Below are 27,432 nucleotides of genomic sequence, written 5' to 3'. Positions count from 1 at the left end.
GAGCCATTCGAAAAGAAAAACGAAATGGAAATTGCGCAACATGTGAACTACGCGCGATGATGAGCGATTACATCATCGCATCGCATCGGGCAAAAGTCGAAACCATTCGAGTGCATTTGATTGTAAGTTACTCACATGTTTGAGAGCAGTTTTGATGTGATGCAAATTGAATCAAAATTGCTTACTCTAGAAAAATAATTTGAGAATTTCGCGAAAAGCTTGTTGATGATTAAATTTATTCTACCTACATCAAGGTTAGAAGTTAAAATGTCCGGGAAAAGTCAACTGTGGTCGGTCATAAGGAAGTCAACATCTAAAGGACATGGACACTACCCAACGAGGCAACAACGACGCCGGGAGAAGACCAGGGGTTGCTCGGTCAATGTTTTCATAGGTAATCAACACACAACAGTATTAGGTTACCTTTATGTAGGCGGCAATGGCACCGAAACGAGATGACAAGCAAAATGGTCCCTCACGCGGCTAAAAAAAGAACGCGTCATTTGTTCCTCGAAATTGTTGACCTAGTTTGATAGCCTATTAATGGACCACGAAGTGCTTCACGGGAGAGGTGGGTTTCCAATCCCTGACAAGTATTGATTTTCGTTTGGTTAGGAGCGTCCTAATAATTCAGCTAAAAGAGCGTAAAAGAGTTAAGCATTTTAATCTGTCGTGGAAACATCCACTTAACTTCAATAAAACAGCTTAACAACGGATTCGAAAAAAAAATACAACATCAAAACCAATATTTTTTACATTTGTAAAAATAATATGACAAATAAAACACTGTTATAATAGACCCAAGCAACCAGAGCTCCCTTAAAACGGGTTCATAGAACCTTAAACATCGGACCTCTACTATACATAAACGACATAAGCAAACACTTCATGGTTTACCACGTCTTTTGCGGATGATAAGGCTGTCTTTTACCCGAAAAAATGTCTGTACACCATTATCAAAAATATGGAGGAGCATTTAGTGATCTTACAGAAATATTTTTCTGCCAATCTACTTACCCTCAATCCCACGAAAATAAAAACATGATTTTTCGCTCTGTTGTGTTATGAGCCTACTTGGTTGAATGATTAACTGAATCAAAGCAATCGAAAGATTCCTTTTGATTCAACCACGGTTAAAGTTCATATACCGGTATTTCGATAGCAACTTACTACCTAGTATAGGTTATATTCATGAGTTTATATGGTTGTGCCCTTTGGAAAAATTGTTACTTTTAAAAGAGCTACGTAGAAACAGTGTCATCTATTGCGCCATTGAAAAGTTACAAATCAGGAAACAGATGCCACTGTTTTTTGTCAATTTTCAACGGCTTCTTTAAAAGAGAGTATCAGAAATTTCACTCAAGTTTCTGAAGATTTTTTGTTCGAACTTGTACATCTGTTTATCTGTGTTAGCCAAACGATTGTTATACTTCAAACCTATAATTGGTGATTTCACCAGATTTTTTAAAATTTATTAACCTACTTTTACGTTCGAAAGAAAAATACGAATTTTAGATACATATATGGAAAACGTACGTAAAATAGCCAAACACAACATCTTGAAAGCGTATTTTTTCGAAATTAGCTATTATGCACTAATACCCCTTTGGTTCCAAGAACCTCAACTATTTATCTAAACATTCAGGTCTATTTTAACGCCAGAAAAAGCGCCCTAGCTTGATACCAGTTAATTAATAGCATAGACAGAAATTAACAAAAAGTTAACCTAATTCTTAGGGGATGAGAATTTTTACACTCAATGCCTCAATTCTGTTTAAATTACACTAAGGCTTGGACTCACATTACAGTGAAAACGCCGTATCCCGAACATTATATCATTGATCACACTGACATGACAATTAGAACAAAAATTCAACCATTTTCTGTCTAATTTTTTTTGTCAGATTTTGCAGGTACGCAATACCAACGGCAGGTGGCGAACCTAAAAAAAATTGACAAAAAATGCCCTGTAGGAAAAATGTACCTGTTTAGTTCGATTTTATCGTAGAAATTGCCTGTTTTTTTTAAAGTTGGGTGGCATTTCCTAACTTGGGATAGTATTTCTTCTAATCGATCAATGCGCACTCTGTAATCGACATTGCGTACTGTTGGAAAAATTATCCAGAAAACGAAATCGAGTGTCCAGTCAGTATGGTCAGTGATTATATCACACACCCGGTCTCACCTGGTTTATGTGAAAATGTTTCTCCTCTGGATTGTTTCAGGTGTAATTTCTTTCACTTTCCCCTAAATTTATTGATTTATTTTTCAATATTTCCTGGATCCGAACTCAGGTACAAAATAATCTTATTTGAATATCCGGATTTACTTATCAAGATTTTTAGATAAAATCGCTTGGACTCCTCGACCGGCATGAGTGCTTGAAGAATTCTGGAGTGTTTCAGTAAAGCATGGATCTTCTTAAATCTGGACGCACAAAATGTTTCCTCTATCAGTGCTCAAAATTTCCTAACGATTCGTTTTTTCCCAAAAAAGTTACAAGTGATGGAAGCCGCGAGACGAAAATTAATTTTGGACACCCACGTCAAAAACCCGACGTGGTTGGGTTCAAAATACGATCTTATCGGGCCGGCAAGCAACCAAATCGGACATTAAAGAAGTATGTAGAAGCCAAAGGACTGGCCCGGAAGTTATACAACAAGATTCCAACGAAGTACGACGGAACATCCTCATGGATGACGAAACGTACGAGATTTTGGGCAGCTTCCTGGCCAAAAATTTTACAAAGCCACTGGTCGGGGTGATGACCCCGCCAAGTTCAAATTCGTTTTTGCCGATAAGTTTGCAAGAAAGTGTTTGATCTGGCAAGGAATTTGCAGCCCGGTTTTTGTGAAAAACAAGACCATGGACTCCGAAATGTATAAGGAGGAGTTCCTGAAAAACGTTTTTTCCGTACATTAGATATGACAAAGGACCATTAAAGTTTTCGTCATATCTGGCAAGCTGCCACTTCAGCAAAGAGGTACTGCAGTGGTATCGGGACAACGGGTAGATTTTGTCGAAAAGGACATCAACCCACCAAACAGCCCTCAATTCCGCCCTATCGAAAAATTTTGGGCAATTGTTAATCAGTAAATGAAGAAGAATGGTAGGACGATTCGGGATGCAACAGAGATGAAGAAATTGTGGAACAAAATGGCCGCTGATTACAGCGAATAGGGTGTCCAAACTATGATGTGTGATACTCGACGAAAAGTTCAAAGTTTCATCAAAACAACATCGGAATATTTTTTTTCTTATGTTTCCTTTAAAGTGCAATAAAAGCCCTACATTTCGAGAACAAAATTGTTTTATTTCGTTTACAAACCTCCGAGATAGACACTTTTTAATGCGTCCAGATTTAACGTGATCCATGCTTTATAGACACATCTGCTTTCAACCTTAAAAAAGTTTCTCAGTACATACCACATGCGTAAAAACACAACAAATCTCTTCAGCCGTCAATGATTTGGCCGATGCGAATTTGTATGCGTAATGCGACATAACACACTGGAAACTCCAAACCCTAAGCCATAACTCTAACAGGCGTGACATTTTTCTAAATCGATTCCGGCTTCCCTATGACACATTTGCCAGTTCTACCACGCCTTCGGATTATGAAAAAGCTAATTTTTGCACGGAATTATGTCGCGACCGAGTTTCGGTTTTTTCGCCGAAGTTTTCATCCCGTCGTCGTCGGCTTACTCGTGCAATATTGTCATGTCTGTTTTATGTTTACATTTATTCGCGCTTTCGGGTTGAAATCATCCGCCAGCAGCGTCGGCCGGCGCACACAGGGGTAAATGAACCTAATAAGCGATCAAAATTATTTGCGGACAAACGGTAAACGATAGACATTTGATGTCTTCGCAACATTTTTATATTTTTTGATGATCTATCAAATTCTTGAAAGAAAAAAGTGATTTTTTCATCTGGAAGGGAGACAAAAAAATTATTTCTTGAAATAATTAGTTTAGTGTCTTGATGTCTTCACAAAAGTTGTAGATCTTATTATTTTAAGCAACTTTGTTGGAGACATCATAAAGATCGCATGAAATTCAAAAAAGTTACGAGCATTTAAAAAATAACGAGAATTTTAACAAGTAATTTTGAGTTTTTATTTAATATCTTTTTAAGTACACGATTTACAAACTTGGTATATTTGAGAAAGTTGTTCAAATTGTTAAAACACACAATTTTGTAGAACATTTCAAATACATATTTCAATTAAGAAAGGAGATATACTGCAAAATATCCAAAATAATGCATTTTTTCAGTAAGTTATAACCTTAAGAGTTCGGACGAGTTCGGATAATTTTTTGAGTGGGTTTTGATGGTCAAGTTATTGGCTTTCCATTGATATATAAATTAAACATAAGTTTTGAATAGATTTTGTTCAAACAAGCAATCAAAAATGAGCTTTTTCCTCTAAAAACAGGAAAAATTGAGGTTTTTTTTCTTCGAATTTTAAGTGTTCTAAAGGAAAAAGCTCATTATTGATTGCTAGTTTGCAGAAAATCTATTCAAAACTAATGTTTAATTTATATATCAATGGAAAGCCAATAACTTGACCAACAAAATCCACTCAAAAAATTATCCGAACTCGTCCGAACTCTTAAGGTTATAACTTACTGAAAAAAGGCATTATTTTGGATATTTTGCAGTATATCTCCTTTCTTAGTTGAAATATGTATTTGAAATGTTCTACAAAATTGTGTGTTTTAACAATTTGAACAACTTTCTCAAATATACCAAGTTTGTAAATCGTATACTTAAAAAGATATTAAATAAAAACTCAAAATTACTTGTTAAAATTCTCGTTATTTTTTAAATGCTCGTAACTTTTTTGAATTTCATGCGATCTTTATGATGTCTTCAACAAAGCTGCTTAAAATAATAAGATCTACAACTTTTGTGAAGACATCAAGACGCTAAACTAATTATTTCAAGAAATAATTTTTTTTATCTCCCTTCCAGGTGAAAAAATCACTTTTTTCTTTCAAGAATTTGATAGATCATCAAAAAATATAAAAATGTTGCGAAGACATCAAATGTCTATCGTTTACCGTTTGTCCGCAAATAATTTTGATCGCTTATTAGGTTCATTTACCCCTGTGTGCGGCGTTCCTCTTCTGCTACGTAACCAACAACAAACGAAAAAATAAAAACCTTGGAACAGGGAAACGCTCAGAACGCGCCAAACGATCGCGTATACCTAGGGGAGGAGCGGGCTATATGCGCCTATTAAACAGAACACTGATTTAATCAAATATCACATCGAATATGTGTACAAAAACTATATACACGTATGTAGGCATCTGTTTTCTATACAATGGAGTAATTTTTATGTTAAAATTTTCTTCTGTTTCCAAGAAAACGATTTTATTGTAAGTGTTAACTAAAATGCCGAATCTCAAATCGTGCGGGCTAAATGCGCCTATTTATGTTTTGAACAAAATTTCTGTTTTTTGGGCAATATTTCCGTACAATATCGTTGAAACTGTTAGAAAGTAATAATTTTCGTACGACAAAGCTGAAGTTTTATAAAAATCTATGTATATTATAATTTTGTGGAATAAAACAAAAGTTAGGGTTGCCATACTATGGAGGCAGTTCATCCATGAGAAAAACTTTATCAAATCTGTCTTTAGATCTTTAATTCTCTCTTAAGATGTTATTCAGAGCTTAGATTTGAAGGTTCAGTGATAAAAATCATTTATTTATTCTATTATACCTGATATTTTAGGATGTAGGCATTTTACAAACATGATGGGGGCATACAAAAACACTCTATTATTCCACTATATAATCGTTATGAAACGTCCACAAAAGCTGAAATATGTTAAATTTCTTAAGTTCATTGAAGTAAGAAACAAAAACCTTCCTAGTATTTGTTTTAAACTTCTTTACGCATAATTTTTAAAAGTCGAAATATTACATCAAAATGTATCGAAACCTTGTATGATTTTTTAAATTTTTTTGAGTGTATAGATTCATAAAATTCTTTCTTGCCTTATGTTCTAAGCGTATCACCCTCAAAATGCATTGGTCAGATAAGCTGTCTAGTCAGCCATTTCATCAAACAGCCGTAGGGTCATTTAACCCGATAGGCCCATTTAGGAAACCTTTCCCCTACTTACTTGTCCTGGTGCAGAATAATGTGTTCCACTGACAATGGTGATGAAGATGTTGGCACAAATGATGATGTAAGAATGTTTCTGATATAAACTTTTTTTTTCTTTTTTCTTTCTGCGAAAAAATGGGTCATTCTATATTGGAAGTGTAGGGCACATTATGGCCGGGAGATTTTCTTAATGCCTACGATTTATTTTAGATACAGAAAATCTCCATTAAAACAGTTCTATTTATTAAAATGACGAATCGTCTATTGTTCACTCTTATATTTATGTATAAAATTGATGGATCTAATACATATATAAAGAATGATAACATAATTATAAAAGACAAATTAAAATCTACATTAATCTACAAGGTCCTTGAATCAATAAAAAAATTTCTACGGAAAACATATTTTGAAAGGCCAGAGTCGAAGAGCTCAGAAAAACGATCAAAAGTTTTTCAACGAATTATTGAGCACCCATTATAGTTAATGTCAGTCAGTGGAACCAAACTTTTCATGATGTAAGGAAGTATTTCATTAAGATGGATTCTACTTGCATTAGACCACAAGTTTAACTACCAGAAGCACCTACGATTGCATCAATAGAATGTTCTTTAGTATACCTACTAAAGAAAAATTTCACGATCATCAAGCCGCAGTTAAGCGATTTATGTTTGTAATCGCGAAAGTAAACTGGCCATTAAAATCTAAAACCATTGACCTATATTGAAATCATTATCCGTGCAGCAAAAGTGATGTCTGGTGATTTGAGAAACAGAACCGGTACATTTGCGGCATTGTTCGTCGCCATTCGTCGTCGTCAACATCCAGCCAGTCATAACAGAATCTGCAGCAACCCTATAACGGACGCCAAAATGCAATGGCGCCGCGAGAAGTTCCGACAGTTTCCCAGGACCATGCAGGGGCAGTAAAAGTGCTAGTTACTACGGCTTTAACGGCTTTTCGGGAGGTCAACCCAAGCGCGTTTGTTCAACGCGTTTCGGTTTCAAGTTTCATTTACAGACTGACCGGAACACCGAGCTCTTTCACAACTTTTTGACCGCAAGAAAAATAGGGTAGAGACTCAAGTTTTGATATTAGTTTCTTTCTGAAAAGAACCGGAAACCATCGTTGATAAACTCATTTCATTCTCAAAATTAATCAAATACAAATTAATTTGAACTGATTCTTTCCTTAACTTTTCATCTTGACAAACATTGGATCCACTACTGTGGCGTATGACGTAGTTTTTCTTCCCAATCGTATCCAATTGCAATCGGTTAATTAGCGTTACGGCCAATTAGTGCCGCTGGTCGCCATTTGGGACGAGGACATAAAATGCAAGCTGAATCCAGCCAGAAAACAGCAAGTTTATGAAATGTACCTAGTTAGCTTTAGCCATTGCTATGAATATGTGTTTAGAGACACCCTTCAAAGTCTTGATTCAAAAAAATAACATAAAACTCTGCCATTATTGGTTAGCTGTTAGGCAGATAAGAAAACAGAAAATGATAGATGGGATCATTCTACTTCGATTCGACATCTTCATGTTAACGTGTTATCATTTTTAAGAGACGGAACATTAAAAAAAATCGAGCACACACGTGTACGCCCACAAATCACGCTCTACTCCAATATTGAACTTCCTTGGAGGTGGAATTATCGGAATAAGATTCTATGCCGGACAGGCATTACAAACTTTTCAATAACTGGCATTGTCCTCCCAGCACAACCGCATTCAATATGTCTGAAAGAAACCAAATAAAACATATCTCATATCCTATCACAAGACAAAGCAGGTTGAGAACAATCAGCCAGCAAGGATATTGTCGAATGATGTGCTGAACGCTGAATGTGTATGTAAACAGACATTAGAAAAAAAAAACATTCTTTATTTCCTACCGGCGGCAAAAAACCACCAGCCGCGATGAGCGATGCGGGTGTATGTAAACCGGCCGGCAAAAAAAAACAGTTTCTTATATTTTCATTCCCACCTCATTCCCATTTTATTCTCATCCCTTTCCTATCAAAGACAAGAGAGGATGAAAAAAACAAAAATACCTTCTGAACGGCAGACGACCTAGTGCAGTGTGTTGTTTTGATAATGGGCGGTGTCAGAAAGGCTTTGACAATAAACTTTCGTTTGCTAATCGACTCAGATGGTGCACTGGGTAAGATATCGGACTGATAAGCCGAGATGAGATATTACAGTGAGTTCGATTCTCACTATATAATTTTTTTGGGATGAATTATCCAATAGGATGAAAATCCCATAAATTGTTTTTTCTTGTTTCGATTGAATGTAGTGGTAATGCATAATTTTGCTTTGGAGCTCAAATCTTTATGCCAGTAGTGCTTTTCCAATCATATCATGTTTGGCACAGTACACTTTTCAGCGCATTTTCGGCACAGAGATTTGCTAAATAGGCAATGGATTTTTGCAGCCTCTTCTATGGGTGTAGTTATCATGGAGGAACTTGAACATCTAGGCGGGCTAGAAGAACACTAATATTAGAACGTGTGGCCTGGTGAGAAACAACAGATGGCTTAAGCTTCCGTTTGGAAGACCAGCTACCCTTTCTTGATTTGCCCAGCAGATGAGACTGGATCGCGAGTTCCAGTTGATTACTGTGGCATCTTGATATATGCACTCTTTGCGCTTCCATCATACAGAGAATGTATGAGAACCAAACTCACCAAAGATGTTGAACAATCGCTAGAACAACTGACCTTTCCAGAGTCTAGCCAGCTATCAGATCAGTTGTGTGGCAGTCTGGTATGAAAACCTCAAAAGGGTTAAATACCGAGACTCCTTGTTGGTGATCCTTGCCAGTGTGTTTTGCATTTCCCCTCATCAAGAAGGGAGGAATGGTGCCAGTGCTTGAGGGAAACTCAGCACTGGTTAAACAAAGCCGTGCAGGCAAGAGGGATTCGACTGCCCGTCAGGGCATTAGAGGGGTTCGACTATCCTCTAGGGCAGGGATGAGCAACCCGCGGCCCGCGGGCCGCATGCGGCCCTCGAGACATGCTTGTGCGGCCCGCGAAGCTTATCCCAAATAAAATTTATTTCTCGATTTTTTTCTACGATTGTTAAACCAAAACTATTATATACATATTAAAAACTTGATCAGATATGCACGTCACTTGTTTGCAGTTGCATTTGTGTCATAATCATCCAGATTGTTTTTTTTTTGTAGGATTTAGGCTTTTTATTGAGTCCTTCTGAAGGCATAGAATCAATTTTATTTATTGGAAAAACGTAATAAAGGAGTAAGTAAAGTCTTTATTTTTCATTTCAAGCAAAGTTAAAGTGATTTTGTAAGATTTTGGCGTCCTGAATTCAAAACATTCATCAGATTTTGTCTGTCACTTGCGTGTGTAAACTTTTAAATTGATCTGTTTTAGATGAAATCGATCTTTCATAACTGATCCAATAAACTAAATAAAATCAAAAGCTGATTTTCAATAATTAACTACCCTCCATTCAATCAAGGACTCAGATATTGCCCAGATATTCTTGTATCAGATATACAACGCTTACAAAAATTTTATTTCTACAATTTAAAGAAATTCCAAAAAAAAGACTACAACTTCTTCTGAAATCTTTAAAGAAAGCCATCGAATATTGGATATCACGAATTGAAGATCATTCAACAACTTTGTTGAAGACCGCAAAATGATTTGACTCACTATTTCAGAAATATCAAAGATACAAATCAGTTGATTTTTTTTAAAATTTTCGTCGAAATTCTCTTTTTTTGCATGTTTGGAAAAAATAACAAAATGAAAACTTCCATAAATTTTTTCTCAGAATTCAAAATTACTCGCGGTCTTTGGGAAAGTTGATTATTGAGTCAATATTTGTGTTTTACAGTTTTGTCAAAAAGTACATAAATTGAATAACTAATTTTGTACCTATTTTTTAAAGTTATCTCTAAAACTAGAGCTGATAAAAAATTGAATATTTGGAATCACCGCTCCGAATTAGTCAAAATCAGTTCTGAGATTCCTTGCACATAGGAAAAATATGGTTTTCGCTGTCTCGTGTTATGTTATTTTCAGAAATTTCATGGAGTAATCATGCCAAATATTGAGTCTTATTTCGTAAAAATTAGAAATCCACATTACCAAAGTCATAAGGTTTCCTTGATTCAGCCTTTGAAATCCTATCCCAGAGGTATCTATTTATGAAATCTGTAAAAAAATTCTAGAATCAAAAGTGTAAAATGTAACATTGCAAATCTGGTTGAAAATCTGTGAAATTTCATGACTTTGAAACCATGCTCACCATCTCATTGCAATGATTTCATACGAAACTTTAAATTAAAAAAAAAAAAGTTGTTTAGAGGAAAAAAAAGAAGGCTTCACGAAAAAATTTAAATAAATTGTGAAATACTTTTCGAAAAATGGCACAGAGAATAATCGCTACAATTAAGCTCCATGAAACTTTTAAATGGAAGTGATGACGAAAAATACCATCGCATTGGTTCAAACAAATGATAAAAAGTTTTTCTCAGAACGGTTAAAATCCTTTTACGAAGCATATATAGACTTTTAAAAATTTTTGTTTCTAATAAATAAAAGAAAGGCGAATGATGTTTCCTTTATGTTAAAAAAATTCGCTGAATATTCCACATCTATTAAAACATTTAAATTATGAAAAATGATCAAGATTTAGTGAAAGAACCTATTCTATTTCGGCTGGTTTAATCAGCTTTTATAAAAAAAAGGTTTTCGCAAGAATATGAACTAGTTTTATTTAATCTTTTTCCAGTTTTGTTTTGGTAAAAACAAAATTCGTTTCAAAAATTACGTCCAGCTCTGCAAACTATTATTACATAAATTTCATTTTTAATGCGGCCCGCCGGAGGAATTTAAAAATAAAAGTGGCCCGTTGCTTCAAAAGGTTGCTCACCCCTGCTCTAGGGTAAAGAAGGATCCGACCGCCCACAAAGGCAAATGTGTTTTGTATTTGAGAGTATTATAGGTTTAAAACACATCGCCAGCACATTATGGCATCAGAAGGATTCGACCGCCAAATAAGGCAAATATGTAATAGCTTTGCGATAATAATAAGTTTGGTAGAACCACCAGCCCGTAATGGTTAAGCCCTGAATTAATGATTTTAATTTGAAAGTTAAATTGTGTTTAAATTGTGATTAAATTGAGATAAAAATTGTGTTTTAATTTGAGATTAAAATTGTGTTTCAACTTGAGATTAAAATTGTGCTTTAATTTGAGATTAAAATTGTGTTTTAATTTGAGATTAAATAAATACAGATTCGATAGTTGGCCGGGTTTCAGCCCACGGCCGTCAAGATTGAACGGAAAATACAACGGTTAGTAATATAGCCGGGATTCAGTCCATGCCATCAGTAGAAGATTATTGCCGGGTTTTAGCCCAAGGCAACCAATTATATGAATAAACGAAACTTCACCTTAAACAACAATCATCCAATTGCAGTGAAAGCAGAGCAAATATTGTCAAAGTTTCTTGCTAAATTACACGACGGAACCTCTTAACATAATCTTCCGGATTGAAAACTCTATAGGATAGACCAGAGTCTGCCTAAAAAGAATCTGGGGGAACCGTTCTTAGCGCCTTACATAGACGGTCGATTTTTTTTTTAAATTTTGCTCTGCCTGTTTCCGGACTAATTTTCAATTATTCACTCACAACCAGGGTTGCCAACTTCTTTTTATAAAAATCAGGGAACTTGTGAAATAAAAATCAGGCGAAATCAGGCTACGTTAAAGTAACGGAGATTTCGCTCAGAGTGATGACCTTTTTTTTGGTCATTGCTCCTCATTTTCACTCTAATATGTGTTGTGAGCCTACTTGGTTGAATAATTCTACTGAATCAAAGCATTCGAAAGATTCCCTTTTTTAAATAAGAATTTAAAGGAATCTTTTGATTGCTTTGATTCAGCCACATTTCCACTTTTGCACTTCAGCAATGATACCAAATCCAGTTCCTTACCATCCATGTTCATCACATTCGCGATATCAGGCAAAATCAGGCATACAGGGTCCGGCAATTTAAGTGCTACATTTAAATAAACATATAAATTGATCAAAACAACAACTTTTTATTTCAAATTCACTCAATTTCTCTTGAAAACAAATTACTTTTTCAAAATTCACTGGTAAGGTTCGACTTGTTTGCCCTTGAGTTTAACCACTCGCCGCAGACGGTCGAGGAACGCATCGTATGAGGTCCGCGGGTGTTCTTGTGGCATTTTATCCCAGGCGCCACGAGATGTCGCTTCAGGACCTCCACACTTTCATGTTTCTTAGAGCAGACTTCGGCCTCCAACATACTCCAAACAGCAAAGTCCATAGGGTTCAGGTCTGGCGAACTCACCGGCCGCTCGGAGCTCAAAATGAACCATGGAAAATGTTGCGCAATTGGATCCGAGTCTTGTTGGAAAACCCAATCCCTGGAACCAAAATGTTGACGTGCCCACGATTCGACGAAATTTTGTAGAACTAGTTTCCGATATGTTTTAAGGTTGATCTTTACTCCTTCAGGCACAAAAACCGGCGGATTCCGGCCATCACGGGTAATTCCGGCCCTTAACCATCACCGATGCCGGTTTTTGTCGCCGGATGGCCGTCAGCAAGTCGGCATGGCTTCGTGATCTGTCTGATAAACAACCTCTGTCGTTCTGCTTATTCAAGAACTGCTGTACGGTGAAGAGTTTCTCGTCGGTAAACACGATATTCTTCAACCTTCCTTCCGCGGCCCTCTTCAGCAGCGCCTTCGATCTTTTTACCCGTTCTTGTTTCTGCTTCACCGTAAGGTCTTGAACCTTTTGGATTCTGTAGGGGTTGGTCTGAAGTTTATCTTTCAGGATCCGACGGAGACTTCGATCCGATATGTTGAGATCCTCTGTCAATTTAGTGGTACTACGACGAGGATTTCTCTTAAGGTGCTTCTTGACGATCTTCGCCATGGCGGGTATCACCACTTCCGGTCTCCAGGTATCTTTTAACTGTACTGTACTTCTGCACACACTTATATCGGACAGCTCACGAACTATGTCCTTCTGCTGTTTGCCAGCTAGGATCAAGGCAACCACAGCGCTACGTTCCTGTTCGAGATCCATTTTTCTGGACACCTGATTACAAAAGTAACACTTACATCCAATGATGCTAACACTTAATGTAAACAAAGCGACGACGCTAAACTTGTTCTAAACAGCAGCGTTCTCCAGCGTCGACGTTTTTGTTTTGAAATAAATCAAAATTCCAGTGCGTTAGCTGGGTTTGAATATTGCTTTTTTAAGATTTTTTGTTAAAATTTGACACAAATATACTCAAAAATAAAATCATCGTAATTTTTCTGTGTTTTGTGATGTTTGGCACCCCGAGTTTGGTTTCAAAAATTCTGGAAAGCCTTGGCAGTGGACGCTGTATTGTGCTGCAAATAAATTCCAGTGCGTTACGTCAGCGTTTCAGTACTGAATGACAGCGTTGACAGCTGACGCGACGCGACGTCCGACGTGCTATTGTGCGGGCGCCTTTAACGTGTACAAATGCTGATACTGACACTGATCGCTTCACAAATTTGACCGTTGGTAGCGGCAAGACCGAAGCAATCAACCTGGTGCTCGCTCAGCTAAAATCTCGAGTCGATGGGTAGTGATAGAGTGAAGGAGTGAAAGGGAGATCAATAGGAGGCAAAAACACATGCGAGATATACATACCGAGTTCGGTAATTTTTTTAACGAAATCCTAACATGTGTAAATCGTTAAACTGTTCGGTAATTTTTTCGGTAAAAAATAAACGAACATCGGTAAATCGATTCTTCATTTACCGATGTTCGTTTATATTTTACCGAAAAAATTACCGAACAGTTTAACGATTTACACATGTTAGGATTTCGGTAAAAAAATTACCGAACTCGGTAATTTTCGTTTACTGTGTGGTTTTACCAAATAACTTTTATTTAGAGAAAAAGCACACACTTCCCCAAAAAAACCAACATTTTATATGAATTATGCTTTTGCCACCTACACATAAAACTATTTAATATGCGCCAACAGACCTCTTGTATGTGTGTAAAGCAAAATCCCTTTTCAACCATGGTTGAATTCAAAGGAATTTTTCGATTGCTTTGATTTAGTAAAGTTATTCAACCACGTAGGCTCACAACACATATTAGAGGTATGGTATCTTTACCCTTTATTAATTAACGCTTTTCGATATTCTTTTTTCAAATGGCAATGAGCAATTACGAGATGACCCATGATTAGTGTCTCCATTAACAAAATATTATTCAGTACATTTATGTTTCTTTTTCTTCAGCTGAAGTTTGAAGTTACCCAACAATTATCTCACCTTTATCTAGTCACTGTGTAGTAGGTTACTCCTTCTAAAGCTAGATTTTTGTCGCTCTAGATGACAACCCATTTCGGGGTGCCATTTGCGATGGAAAACAGCAGCAGCGGAACCGAGCGCAATTAGTTCCGCTTCCACGGAGTTCTCTTGAGAATTTTCGCGCTGCTTCTGGGTACCGAACATTCCACATGAAGCGACCAGGAACTAGCGATTGCGATCATTGAGCGTTGACGTTTTGCGAATAATTCCGAATGACTTGGCTGAACTGTTGATGAGCCACCAGAATTTCGTTTTCAAAAGGTTGCTTCCCCATTAATGGAGCGTCGTCTCAGTCGTCGTTTGGAATTATCTGATTCCGACACGCAGCTGTTGACCGCATTTTGTCTAATTTAATTTCCAGAAGACCCAACCCAGCGCGCGGCCGATCTTCGGTTTACGCATTCGAACTGCATCCGAATGTCGTGATCGCTAGTTGAGTAGAGATAGTGCGGTCTTTAGGAAACAGATTAACTTCTATTGAGAACAATTGAAATTTATGGCGTCACACTGATTTTGGGGGTCTTTTTTTTTAAGGAGATAAATTGGGCTAGACGCTAGTTTAGCAGTTAAGGTGGTCTACCCTTTTCAATCTTATAACCTGGTGAAAATGTTTTATGTGATCTAGGGATTGTCTCATTCATAATACAGAGCTATTTTAGATAATATCAATGAAGGTTGCTAGAGCATTTTGTCACGCTTGTCCTTTCTACGGTTTAACGACATACCCTAGGGATTTCGAAAAAAAAAATAGACTAGAAGTGTTCTGAATTTTTGTATCTTAATCGAATAAACTTGAGTCCTATCACTTTTTCCAAACGATGGATTCGATCCAATCGAGCACTGCAGGCACATTGGTCATGACAACCGGATCCCCTGCCGGATAGTGCATCAGCCCTGCCAGATCCCTATGGTCGTTGTATACAACCGCCCCGCGTTTGCTCGGAATGAAAGCATCGATATCAAACTCCATCCACGTGGGTGCTTCCTCCGAAACCGCACTAAGCAGCATTTGTCGACCTTCGAAATCTGTAAGCGAATCACAACATTGAATATAATAATTTCCAATCTTTCCCATCAACTCACATAGTTTACGATCCAGATTCGCTGAAATGCACCACAGCGGTCTAAAATAACAAAAAAAAAACCTTAAACTTCGTCTTGATGACTTACACACAATCAAGCCTTACTCATCGGCTGGCGAGAACAGCAAAAGGGCAACATTGTAATCTCGACCACCACGGAACTCCGGATGAGGAATCACTTCCTGTACCCGCTTCTTGGATATGTCGTGGCAAATGGACCCATTGGCGATGCACTCCAGTGCTAAATCGGCAGTAGTAATAGCGTAGTCATCGCTAATGTAGTACGCCAGACCCTTCGGTTTTTCGTCCTTGTACAGGTATTTCTGTTCGGGGATGATTGGAGTCAATAACGGCAAAGTGTATGGTTCTGGTGCTGGGATGCTAACAACTTACTTGACCGGGTCCATTATTTTCGAGGACTGTAAGACCTTTGCGTCGATACTCCCGACATTCTAAAATGAATAATAATAATAGAAAACGAAGGTTTAAAGTTATAATTTTTTTTCGGATTTTGTACGGTGTTGAGATGCTTAAGTGTTCGGTCGGAGCAGATCGGATCTTACGCAAGAAACAGTAATATCTTGGTGTCATAAAGTAACGCGTCAATGTGATAAACATAAATTTAAAATTAATCATACCATATCCTTTTTTTGACTGGCCCTAAACTCAATCTAAGTAGTTCAAAATTTCAGTCCTAATAAAAAGGATTTAGGGTTGCTCCAAAGCTATGTAATGATTTTTACCCCTCAATATGTTAAATATAGCCTAAAGTTTTCAAGCGATTTCTAAAAACAATCTTTGGAACGGTTTAGAGGGTGATACGGTCAAAATTTGGTCAATATCAACTTGACGTGTTTCTTTCAATTTTGCATTTAAAAATCCTGAACACCCCTCATTTTGAAGGTGTGTGTGTGTAGAATGTTGCTCCTATTTTGATTTTGGAATTCACTCTTCAGTTCTTAAAATGCCGTCCAAGGAAGAAGAGCAGCGTATCAAAATTTTGCTCGCGCATCGCGAAAATCCGAGCTACTCGCAAGCACAGCTGGCAAAATCGCTAACAGTTGCCAAATCAACCGTTAAAAATGTAATTAAAGTGTTTGGGGAACGTTTTTCGACAGCCAGGAAGTCCGGATCGGGGGGAAATCAAAAACCGGAAGCCGCTGAGACGACAAAGAGAGTTGCCGGTAGTTTCAAGCGAAACCCTAACCTCTCTCTCCGAGATGCCGCAAATAAGCTGGGTGTATCGTCTACAACCGTGCATCGAGCCAAAAAACGAGCCGGACTATCGACTTACAAGAAGGTAGTGACTCCAAATCGCGATGATAAACAAAATACGACGACCAAAGCGCGATCCCGGAGGCTGTACACGACGATGCTGACGAAGTTTGACTATGTGGTAATGGACGACGAAACCTACGTCAAAGCCGACTACAAGCAGCTTCCGGGACAGGAGTTTTATACGGCAAAAGGACGGGGGAAAGGTGGCAAATATTTTCAAGCACATGAAACTGTCAAAGTTCGCGAAGAAATTTCTGGTTTGGCAAGCCATCTGTACCTGTGGCTTGAAAAGCAGCATTTTCATAGCTTTCGGAACTGTCAACCAAGAAATTTACGTGAAAGAGTGTTTGAATAAACGTCTGCTGCCTTTCCTGAAGAAACACGGTTGTTCCTAACTGTTTTAGCCGGATTTGGTATCTTGCCATTACGGTAAAAAGGCCATGGAGTGGTACGCCAACAACGTGCAGGTGGTTCCCAAGGACACGAACCCTCCCAACACGCCAGAGCTCCGCCCAATAGAGAAATACTGGGCTATTGTCAAGCGGAACCTAAAGAAGACAAAAAAACTGCTAAGGACGAGTAGCAGTTCAAGGCAAACTGGCTTTCTGAGGCGAAGAAGGTGGACAAGGTGGCTGTACAAAGTCTGATGGCAGGGGTTAAGCGTAAGGCCCGGAAGCCTAACTGAATATTTTTCCTGAATTTTATTCTAATTAAACTTGAAAAGGAAATTGAGTTTGATTTTTTAAATAAACGATTTCACCGATTTACACGCGTTTTCTCTAGACCAAATTTTGATCGTATCACCCTTTATGGCGCTGCCAGCACGAATTTTAGGCTTTTTACTCAGTCCTAGCCGGAGAAGAGGTGGTTTTTTTTTGTTTTAGTTGCTACTTTCATCAGCAATCGTTTGTGTTCACGCGAAAATGTTTGTATCGTGAGTGGACGAGCCTAGAATATAACAATCGTCGTAAAATCTTCGAATTGGCACACGCATTTCTGTAATGTATGGCAGCCTTTAAACGATAAATCGAACAAATCATATGATTCAAATAATCAAACTCACTCTTCTCGCAAATCCGTTTCTCGAGCGGTTTCTTGACCGGTTTCAGCTCTTCGGTCCTAACGGTTGTAACGGAACGATCCTTAAAAAATCCCTCCTGTTCGTCGTGTTCCATTGCATATCGGATCCAACCGCCATAGTTGGCCACATTCACGAATGCCGAATAGTCCCGCAAGCTGCAGCTGCTGTCATTCCAGCCACGTTGTGCCGTAAAACTGGTGACGCCCCGTAATACCCAGCGTCCGTCTTCCGGTTCTCTGGTGTACAATCCACCCCCGCTGTCTCCATTGCAAACCGTACTTCCCTGGGTGTTGCCGGCACAAATGACCCCAGCCGAAAGAGCCCTTCCGAAAACCTCTCGATTGCTCTCCAAACAGGTGACGTAACTCACGATCGGTATTGCCAGCTCGCGCAAGTAATCGGAAGTTTCCGCACTTTCCGTCATTCCGAATCCAACCGTAACGGCTTCCCTTCCTTGAAGATCAACCGTTTCATCACCAGACGGTGGCAAGCAAATTGGCCGTACGAATTCATTTAGCATTGCCTTAGTGCGCAGTGCCAGCAGCGCTAGATCATCATTGAAGCTCCGCGGGGAAAAACCTTGATGGAGAATTACCTCTGTCACTTGAAGAGTCTGCACTGGAAATCCTTTTTTCAGTAGGTTTTGCTTGGTAGAACCTAGTTGCACTGCAATCAGCCGCTCATTCATGGGATTCCCATCGACCGAGGCACAATGGCCAGCCGTTAGCACGTAAAATTCACTAATGAGCGTTCCCCCGCAAACATAATTGTACGACTTTTTGGAAGTTCGATGCCAGATTGAAGCGTGCCAGGGCCAGCGACCTGCTGCTGATGCCGATTCCCCATTGACGATCAACGGTTTCAGGAAGGTTGCAGCCGGATAGCCACATTCTGATGTTGCCGGTTGAAGATTTGGGCGATATCCATCGGTGATGTTCGATTCGGGTGCCGCAAATAGGAACGGCAACCGCATGACCAGAGTGATGATCGTACTCGTTTGCATTGCTTACTCGCGGAACTCTTAAATTGAACTGAGCCGCGTTCTACGGATGGGTGCAAAAATGCTAACTGGCCAGTGACGCGAATTTCGAAGATTGATAGATGAAATTTACACCTTACACGACCATTTCTTTGGCTAACCAACATGATCAGAACCGGTTTTTCCGCAAGTTTTGAATAAATTCTCGGAGTTTCCTATTTTTGTTTACGTTGTCGTTAGAACCAAGGTTAACTTGTTCAATAGCTGAGGGAGCGTCGTGTCAGCGTGTTGATTGTTGGGCAATTAAAATGACCCACCATCGTTCTATGTTGCAGAATAATTCCTTTGAAATGTAGGTAACAACAGATGAACAAATAGACCAGCTTGAACAAAAAACTTCAGAAACTTGTTTAAAATAGCAAATTTCCTCTTTTGAAGAAAACGTTAAAAATGGACGAAAACCTGTACCATTTATTGCTTGTTTTTTTTTTACTTTTCAACGGTGTAATAGATGACACTGCTTCTAGATAGCTTTTTTTTAAGTAGCTATTCTTTTAAAGGTAGCAATCGTTTTTAATCTATAAATAAATATAATTTCTTTTCAATACAGAGGCGGGTGAAATAACAAGAAAACCTATAATAAGTTTTTACACTTTTTAAACAATCATCGGAGTCAGAAGAATCTAACCAGGCTATGGCTTATCCAATTGAAATATTACTGACGAACAGTCCCACGTAGCAGTACCAATTATGCAGCGTGTTCTTTCAAGCGTGACATCTGAGTTTCTTATTGTAGGGGAGATAAGGGCATAATGGCCACCTTAAGGAAAACGCTTATTTAACCATAGAGAACAGCTCTAATATGTGTAAATTACATCATTGTTTCGTGTTCAGAGACTCAAATAGTCTATTGCCTAATTGAAACTTGAAAAAGTAGATAAAAACGTTCAAAAATGCATTTTAAAATTTTTGCCGAAAGCTGAAAACCAGTCACTGTAGGAGCGTAATGAGAACCCCCTTCCTCCCCTGGAGCAGTATGAGCACCATTTTTCGGGGTAAGATGAGCGTTTTCTGCCAGGGAATCTAGCAGCAAATTCGACTCGATGAAGTCAACTGAATAATAGAGCTACAGCATGACTTGATTCATCTGATGATTTGGCTTATTAGTAAGGTATCGGAGAGGTAATCAGTAGACTCGAGTTCGATTCCTGGTCAAGGATTTTTTTTTTCATTTATCATTCATGATCATGATTGCACTAAACGGTGAGGCGTAGATTCATCAAACAAAGCAATAACAAAATAATCTAGGTATGTTTGTAGAATTCAAAGAATTAACACATGCTCATACATTATGTTTCTCGTGTTTTGTTTGACGGATGATGCTTTAATGTAACAATAAAAAAAATCAATCATGAATGGTATGTGCAAAAAAAATCCCCCCGAACAGGAATCAAACTCAAGTCTACTGATTATCTCTCCGACACCTTACCAATAGGCCAAATCGACAGACGAAACAAGCCAAGCTGTAGCCTAATTATTCAGTTGACTTCATGGAGTTGAATTCGCTGCTAGATTCCCTGGCAGAAAATGCTCATTATGCCTTCATTGATAGTGCTCTGTTCGCCTCTAGTGAACAAATTATAGTGAAAAGGGTTTTAAAATTGATTAAAGTGAAAAATCAAAAATTTCATGATGTTGAAAATTGAAAAACAATGTGTAGACCATGTTGCAGTGCGTACATTTCAGATCAAGATGATTTAAAGGTCATAAAAGCTTATTTGGTGGTGCTCAAAAATTATAATATTTTCGTCACTTGAGAACCTAGCTGGTTATTATTTAATATTTCTTTAAAGATGAAAAGGATATTTCTTTTTTGGTGAAAAATTAATACTATGGGTAGTACGAAACAAGTCCTTATGAAAATTTGTGTAAGAAAATACGTACTTATGTAGAAAAAAGGAGTGCGTATTATGCCCTTATCACTCCTATAGCATTTATAGACTGTTCCAAAAATTATAAGCACACTTTTAAAATATTAATAAAAATAAATATCATTTTATTGAATTTTATTTGGCACACTGTGTCATTATTTGTGTCCTACCCTACACTGTACTCTTATTTGATGAAAATCTTTAATTATAAGCCAGACTTCGCACTTTTCCTCCAATATGACTGTTCCGACGCAGTCACACGAGCAGCGAGAAACGATACGACAAATTACAAATTACAAAAATTTGAAGATGATTACGAATGTCAAGTGAACTAGTTTTAAGGGAACAAATATTATGTAAATATTTAACACGAACATGAACTTCACCCTACACTTTTTCACTCAACACAAAACATAAACACATTAAATGAATACTCACTCACATCATAGAATAATAGTGAGAATATTTGACAGAAAAGTAATACGTGAATTGAAACCTTAGTTGTGTGACATGTAAATATTAATTTGCTTCAATAAATTCAATTTTGCAAACCTACTGGCTCGCATCGGACGCTTCTGCCACCAAAAGTTCGTCAGTTCTCGGCCTTTTGTTTCTGCTCCGCCATCGCTGGTCAAATTCGATGACCTAAAGGATAATACGGTCAAAATTGGCCAAGGGAAAACGCGTGTAAATCGGTGAAATCGTTTATTTAAAAATCAAATTAAATTTCTTTTTCAAGTGTAATTAGTATAAAATTCAGGAAAAATATTCAGTTAGGCTTCCACTTTTTCAAATCCGAATTGCCGGGCCTTACGCTTAACCCGTGTCAGTTTGGCTTGAAATGCTGCTCGTCCTTAGCAGTTTTTTTGTCTTCTTAAGGTTCCGCTTGACAATAGTCCAGTATTTTTCAATTGGGCGGAGCTCTGGCGTGTTCGGAGGGTTCTTGTCCTTGGGAACCACCTGCACGTTGTTGGCGGCGTACCACTCCATGGCATTTTAACCGTAATGGCAAGATGTCAAATCCGGCCAAAACAGTACGGAACAACCGTGTTTCTTCAGCAAAGGCAGCAGACGTTTATTCAAACACTCTTTCACCTAAATTTTTTGGTTGACAGTCCCGGAAGCTATGAAAATGCTGCTTTTCAAGCCACAGGTACAGATGGCTTGCCATCCAGATATTTCTTCGCGAACTTTGACAGTTTCATGTGCTTGAAAATATCTGCTACCATTCCCTTTCCTTTTGCCGTATAAAACTCCTGTCCGGGAAGCTTCTTGTAGTAGGCTTTGACGTAGGTTTCGTCGTCCATTACCACGCAGTCAATCTTCGTCAGCATCGTCGTGTACAGCCTCCGGGATCGCGCTTCGGCCGTCGTATTTTGTTTATCATCGCGATTTGGAGTCACGACCTTCTTGCAAGTCGATAGTCCGGCTCGTTTTTTGGCTCGATGCACGGTTGTAGACGATACACCCAGCTTATTTGCGGCATCTCGAAGAGAGAGGTTAGGGTTTCGCTTGAAACTACCGGCAACTCACTTTGTCGTCTCAGCGGCTTCCGGTTTTCGATTTCCCCCGATCCAGACTTCCTGGCTGTCGACAAACGTTCCCCAAACACTTTAATTACATTTGTAACGGTTGATTTGGCGACTTTTAGCGATTTTGCCAGCTTTGCGTGCGAGTAGCTCGGATTTTCGCGATGCGCGAGCAAAATTTTGATACGCTGCTCTTCTTCCTTGGACGGCATTTTGACAACTGAAGAGTGAATTCCAAAATCAAAATAGGAGTAACATTCTACACACACACACCTTCAAAATGAGGGGTGTTCAGCTTTTTTAAATGCAAAATTGAAAGAAATACGTCAAGTTGATATTGACAAAATTTTTACCGTATCACCCTTTAGTTGTTGCTGCTTACCCGGATTTCGTTCCCCGTTTGGGACTCTAATCGTTGGGACATCGTACAACGGAACTTATGACTCATGAGCTTCTTCACAGTTGCGTTACCCACAATTTTTACCACTTTTGGCCAATCCTTTGTAAATTTTCCGATGTCATCAGCTGGTTTAATTTACAGGGTCCGGCAATTGAACTGCTACATTACTTCAACAGTAATTATTTCGTTGCACACGAAACAGTATTGAACGATCCCTCGTCGCTTTGTTTACATTAAGTCTTAGCTATCATTGGATGTGAGTGTTACTTTTGTAATCAGGTGTTATCCGGAAAAACGGATCTCGGACAGAAACGTAGGGCTGCGGTTGCCTTGTTCCTAGCTGGCAAACGGCAGAAGGACATAGTTCGTGAGCTGTACGTTATAAGTGTGTGCAGAAGTTTTGTATACCGTAAAGTTAAAAGATACCTGGATACCGGAATTGCCAAAAAACGGTATGGTGGGGGACGCCGACCTACTGTGGTGACACCTGCCATGGCGAAGATCGTCAAGAAGTGCCTTAAGAGAAATCCTCGTCGTAGTGCCATTAAATTGGCAGAGGATCTCAACATATCGGTTCGGAGTCTCCGTCAAATCCTGAAAGATAAACTTCAGACCAAGCCCTACAAGATCCAAAACATTCAAGGTTCAAAAAGAGGGCCGCGGAAGGAAGGTTGAAAAATATCGTGTTTACCGATGAGAAACGCTTCACCATACAGCAGTTCGTGAATAAGCAGAACGACAGAGTTTGGTTGCCAGACAGATCACGAAGCCATGCCGACTTGCTGACGGCCACCCGGCGATAGAAACCAGCATCGGTGATGGGTTGGGCCGGAATCACCCGTGATGGCCGGACTCCGCTGGTTTTTGTCCCTGAAGGAGTGAAGATTAACCAAAAAACCTATCGGGAACTAGTTGTACAGAATATCGTCGACCGTGGGCACGTTGACTTTTTATTTCCAGGGATTGGGTTTTCCAACAGGATTCGGCGCCGGCTCACAAAGCGAAGAAAACCCAACTTTGGATTGGGCAACATTTTCCAGGGTTCATTTCGAGAACAGAGTGGCCGGCAATTTCGCCAGACCTGAACCCTATGGACTTTGCTGTTTGGAGTATGTTGGAGGCCGAAGTCTGCTCTAAGAAACATGAAGGTGTGGAGGTCCTGAAGCGACATCTCGTGGCAGCCTGGGATAAAATGCCACAAGAACACCTGCGGGCCCCATACGATGCGTTCCTCGACCGTTTGCGGCGAGTGGTTAAACTCAAGGGCGAACAAGTCGAACCTTACCAGTGAATTTTGAAAAAGTAATTTGTTTAAAAAAAAATTGAATGAATTTTAAATAAAAAGTTGTTGTTTTAATCAATTTATATGTTTATTTCAATGTAGCACTTTAATTGCCGGACCCTATATTCCCGTCAAAGCTCTAAAAGTCTCGATTGGCCGTGCCTCGGGGCAATTTGGCGGAATCATGTTTTTCGGCACGAAAAAGACGTTTTGGCACCCTAGTGTGTCTTTGGCGTAATGACATGATGCCAAATCGGGCCAAAATATGACGGGTCCATCATGCTGCTTGATCATTGTCAATTAACGCTCCTGGAAGCATTCCTTGATATAGTTCTGGGTGTTCATTGTTTCCGATGTGACGTACGGGCTAGAAATTTTGTCGCACTCGCAGATTGCCTATCTCACCATCACCTTTTTGCCAAATTTGTCGGTGAGAATGGCTTCCTCCGTTTCGGAGATATCGTTGTCCTTGCGTACAGTATTGCGTGAAGTATTGTGACCCAGGAAGGGTTTTATGTTTTAATTTCACATACGTTTCATCGTCCATGATAATGCTCCCAGAACATTTGCAAAATATTGAATTATACAGTTTCCTGGCTCTTGGTTTGGCAGAAGAGGCTTGATTTGGGTTCCTTTTAGGTTTCTGTTTATAGGCATCCCTGAGCTTTTTGTTGATAGCAGGACTTACAGGACCAGATTTTCGACCACTCCTAGATTCATCTTCAAAGGTACAATGTTCACCATATTTTTTAATATCTGTCCGTAACGCTCCGACGCCACATCCTCATCACTGATAAGCTGATGTAACTCTGGGCTCCCTTTTCATCAACCATCATTTCAATAGTTAGTGATTATACCGTTGATAGTGATGGCGCTAGTAGAATAGGAAATGCTCACACAGGAGCCTATGGTTCGGGAATGATGAGCTAGATGACGCCCAAAATTTCTGGGCGATAAAATATTCATTCGTTTGCTTAGGGAATTACATCAGTTTATCAGTGTCCTCATCTTCGGCCAATTTTCTCAATGAGGTTCCACTCACAGTACACCACTTGTGCACGATACTTTTACTCTTCTCCGGAGTAATACCACGCATTTTAAAATGTAATCACAAACTTAATGTTTTTTTTATGTTATCACGTACATAATTGTGCAAACAAAAGAATGCAGCTAGTGGAATTCGATTTTTTTAATTTTAATTTCAATTTTTAAAATGAACCAATTTGTCCATGCATCAATTTGACGTACTTCAGAGGAAAAAATACCCTTTAAATCTATTACAGGTTATCACAAGAGAGTTTAACTTATAAAAGTGAGACAAATATTTTTAAAACATGATTCGATTGGTCAGATGTTATTAAGTTACTAAATGTTTTAGTTTTCATGGACTCGGGGATTTTGTAAAGCGTAATTATATTTTTTAACTTTTTTTCAAAACACCTCTTCTTCTAAATAATTTCTAACTTTTTTTCACTTCTAACCTTTTTTCATCATATCAAAGCTTTGATAATGATTTCATTTAAACACATTCATCACTTCAATTGACTTCATGAAGAAATTTGAAAAGAAGTTTAACCACTGAAACTATTTATAGTGCTCACAGTAGCGAAAGCAATAATTTGTGGTAGGCAATCCATTATCGAGTTGTATGTTCTGGGGAATCGTTTGTTTACAAAAATGCCTCCCCATCCCATGAGTCAAACTAACCTTTCTTTCGCTCATCCAGTAGTTGTGAGCCACCCACGACCACCCACAACATAATATGCTGGAAATTGGAACTCCCTGCTTTCACTCATCGCTTGGCATTTCGAGCATGCTGGAAATTTCTACCTCCCTCCTCAAGTGATGGCATAAACGGTATACGGAAAATTCTAGGTGTTAGTAAAATGCTCTCTACTATACCGTTAACACACATTTTCGGTGCAAAGTACAACGTGTTGTCGGCATATTGAAAATGAAACCGACAAAACCGAACCCAGCCGCTCGGTTTGAGGTGGGGTGGTAAGGAAAATGTGATTCGAAACAAGCATACACACACACACACATATAAACACAATTTTCCATTCCCTTAAATGTGAGGAGGAAAAAATTGGAAGAAAATCGATAGAACTTTTCCCTTTTCTTTCCCGTTTCCGTTGCTCTTTCTTCGCTTCAGCCGGTCTCGTTTCGTCTCGTCTGTCGGTTGTTTTCATTTCAACGTTCCATCAAAGTACGAAACATGAAGGGATGATGTGTCCCAATTTGAAGCCACCCAGTGAACGGAAATGGCAGGATGTTTTGATTGAAACTATCATTCGTGACTCAAATGGATCAGCTTTTTTTTGTTGACAAGTAATAGAGTGAGAACTGATCCGTTGAATCCTTTGAAGATTCTTGCAAAATTTTGCTCTGCCAAAAAATATTAAAAAATACTTTTAAACGCTTAGTCCTTTAAGAAAAGAGGGCTCAAGCACGTCCTTAATAAATGCATGCATTCCGGATGCGACCCACACGAGGACTGAAACGATTTAACTACCACAAAAATATTCTTTTTGGTATTCAGATTAATTTATTATAATCAATCATTCGGACAACTGCTTGAAGTCAACGCTAAGATAGGGGAAAATTCAATTTTCCCCTAGCAAAGTCTACCAAATCCAAACACAGTCCAGCCCAGACGATTCCGGTTGTGCAAAACTTGATAAGCCACGTACCGTAGTCGTCGAGCTACGGCACCTACTGGATTCCTCAACCTTCGAATGAAACGCTACTTTATAAGTGGATTTGCTCCCTTGCTGATTAAGTAGATTTTCCTAGACAGGTGATCCCCTTTTCGAAAACAAAATGTTTCTTAAATACGATGAGTAAAAACGGTGAATTAAATTTCAATATTTTTATGCAGAACGCGAAGGGGTGTGTTCGCTGCACTGAGTATAAAGCATTCACGTGAGTAATTGCAATTGAATTAAGTTCGTTTTATATCCAAGTATTATCGTTAATGAATGATGGATTCCAGCCAGATTTTTTTTTCAAATATTGTACATTTAAACGATATTTTGTTGAATCGATGAATGATATTTGTTTAAAACATTATTGAGGCTCTTCTCGTCAATTTAACAGTAACTTTCAAACCAATCTCTTTTGTTACTAGGACTTTCTTTAATATTTCAAGAATATAGGGGAAATCGGGTCGATTGAAGTTCTTCTCAATCACTGAGCTCTAAACAGAGCTCAGCTCATCATAAGATATATCGGTAAGTTTTTCACCTAATTCCATGTTTTTACCTCTTTTTCTTTTGAATTGTAACAATGATTTTTTAAAGGAATTGCATAATTGTGGGAGGGGGGGAGGTATGGGGTGGGGGGAGAATTTGGATGATTCTCTC

The 27,432-nt window shown here is 38.6% G+C and overlaps 2 protein-coding genes across 2 annotated transcripts in view; one reads left to right on the top strand and one right to left on the bottom strand.

The window, feature by feature from the left end:
• The window catches only part of LOC129738567 (uncharacterized transmembrane protein DDB_G0289901-like), a 189,203-nt gene that overhangs the window by 68,577 nt on the left and 93,194 nt on the right, over positions 1-27,432 (top strand). The window lies entirely within an intron of this gene.
• LOC129738568 (coagulation factor XII-like) lies at positions 15,267-18,961 on the bottom strand. The gene is made up of 5 exons (XM_055729799.1): positions 17,929-18,961; positions 15,981-16,039; positions 15,693-15,910; positions 15,589-15,629; positions 15,267-15,531 (listed from the first exon to the last, which is right to left on the bottom strand). Exons 1-5 carry the CDS (start codon positions 18,947-18,949, stop codon positions 15,308-15,310), a joined length of 1,563 nt encoding a protein of 520 aa, XP_055585774.1. The 5' UTR covers positions 18,950-18,961; the 3' UTR covers positions 15,267-15,307.

Source organism: Uranotaenia lowii, chromosome 1 (genome assembly GCF_029784155.1).
Source record: "Uranotaenia lowii strain MFRU-FL chromosome 1, ASM2978415v1, whole genome shotgun sequence".
NCBI lineage: Eukaryota > Metazoa > Arthropoda > Insecta > Diptera > Culicidae > Uranotaenia > Uranotaenia lowii.
This window is presented reverse-complemented; position numbering and strand designations above follow the sequence as displayed.

Bases quoted from the DNA above. Each gene is read 5' to 3' on its own strand.
- LOC129738568 (XM_055729799.1), bottom strand. From the start codon at position 18,949: ATGCAAACGAGTACGATCATCACTCTGGTCATGCGGTTGCCGTTCCTA. The intron at 15,630-15,692 runs GTAAGGCTTGAT...TTGTTATTTTAG, and splicing joins CTGTTCTCGCCAGCCGATGA to ACCGCTGTGGTGCATTTCAG. The intron at 15,532-15,588 runs GTGAGTTGATGG...ATTCGCTTACAG, and splicing joins GAATCTGGATCGTAAACTAT to ATTTCGAAGGTCGACAAATG.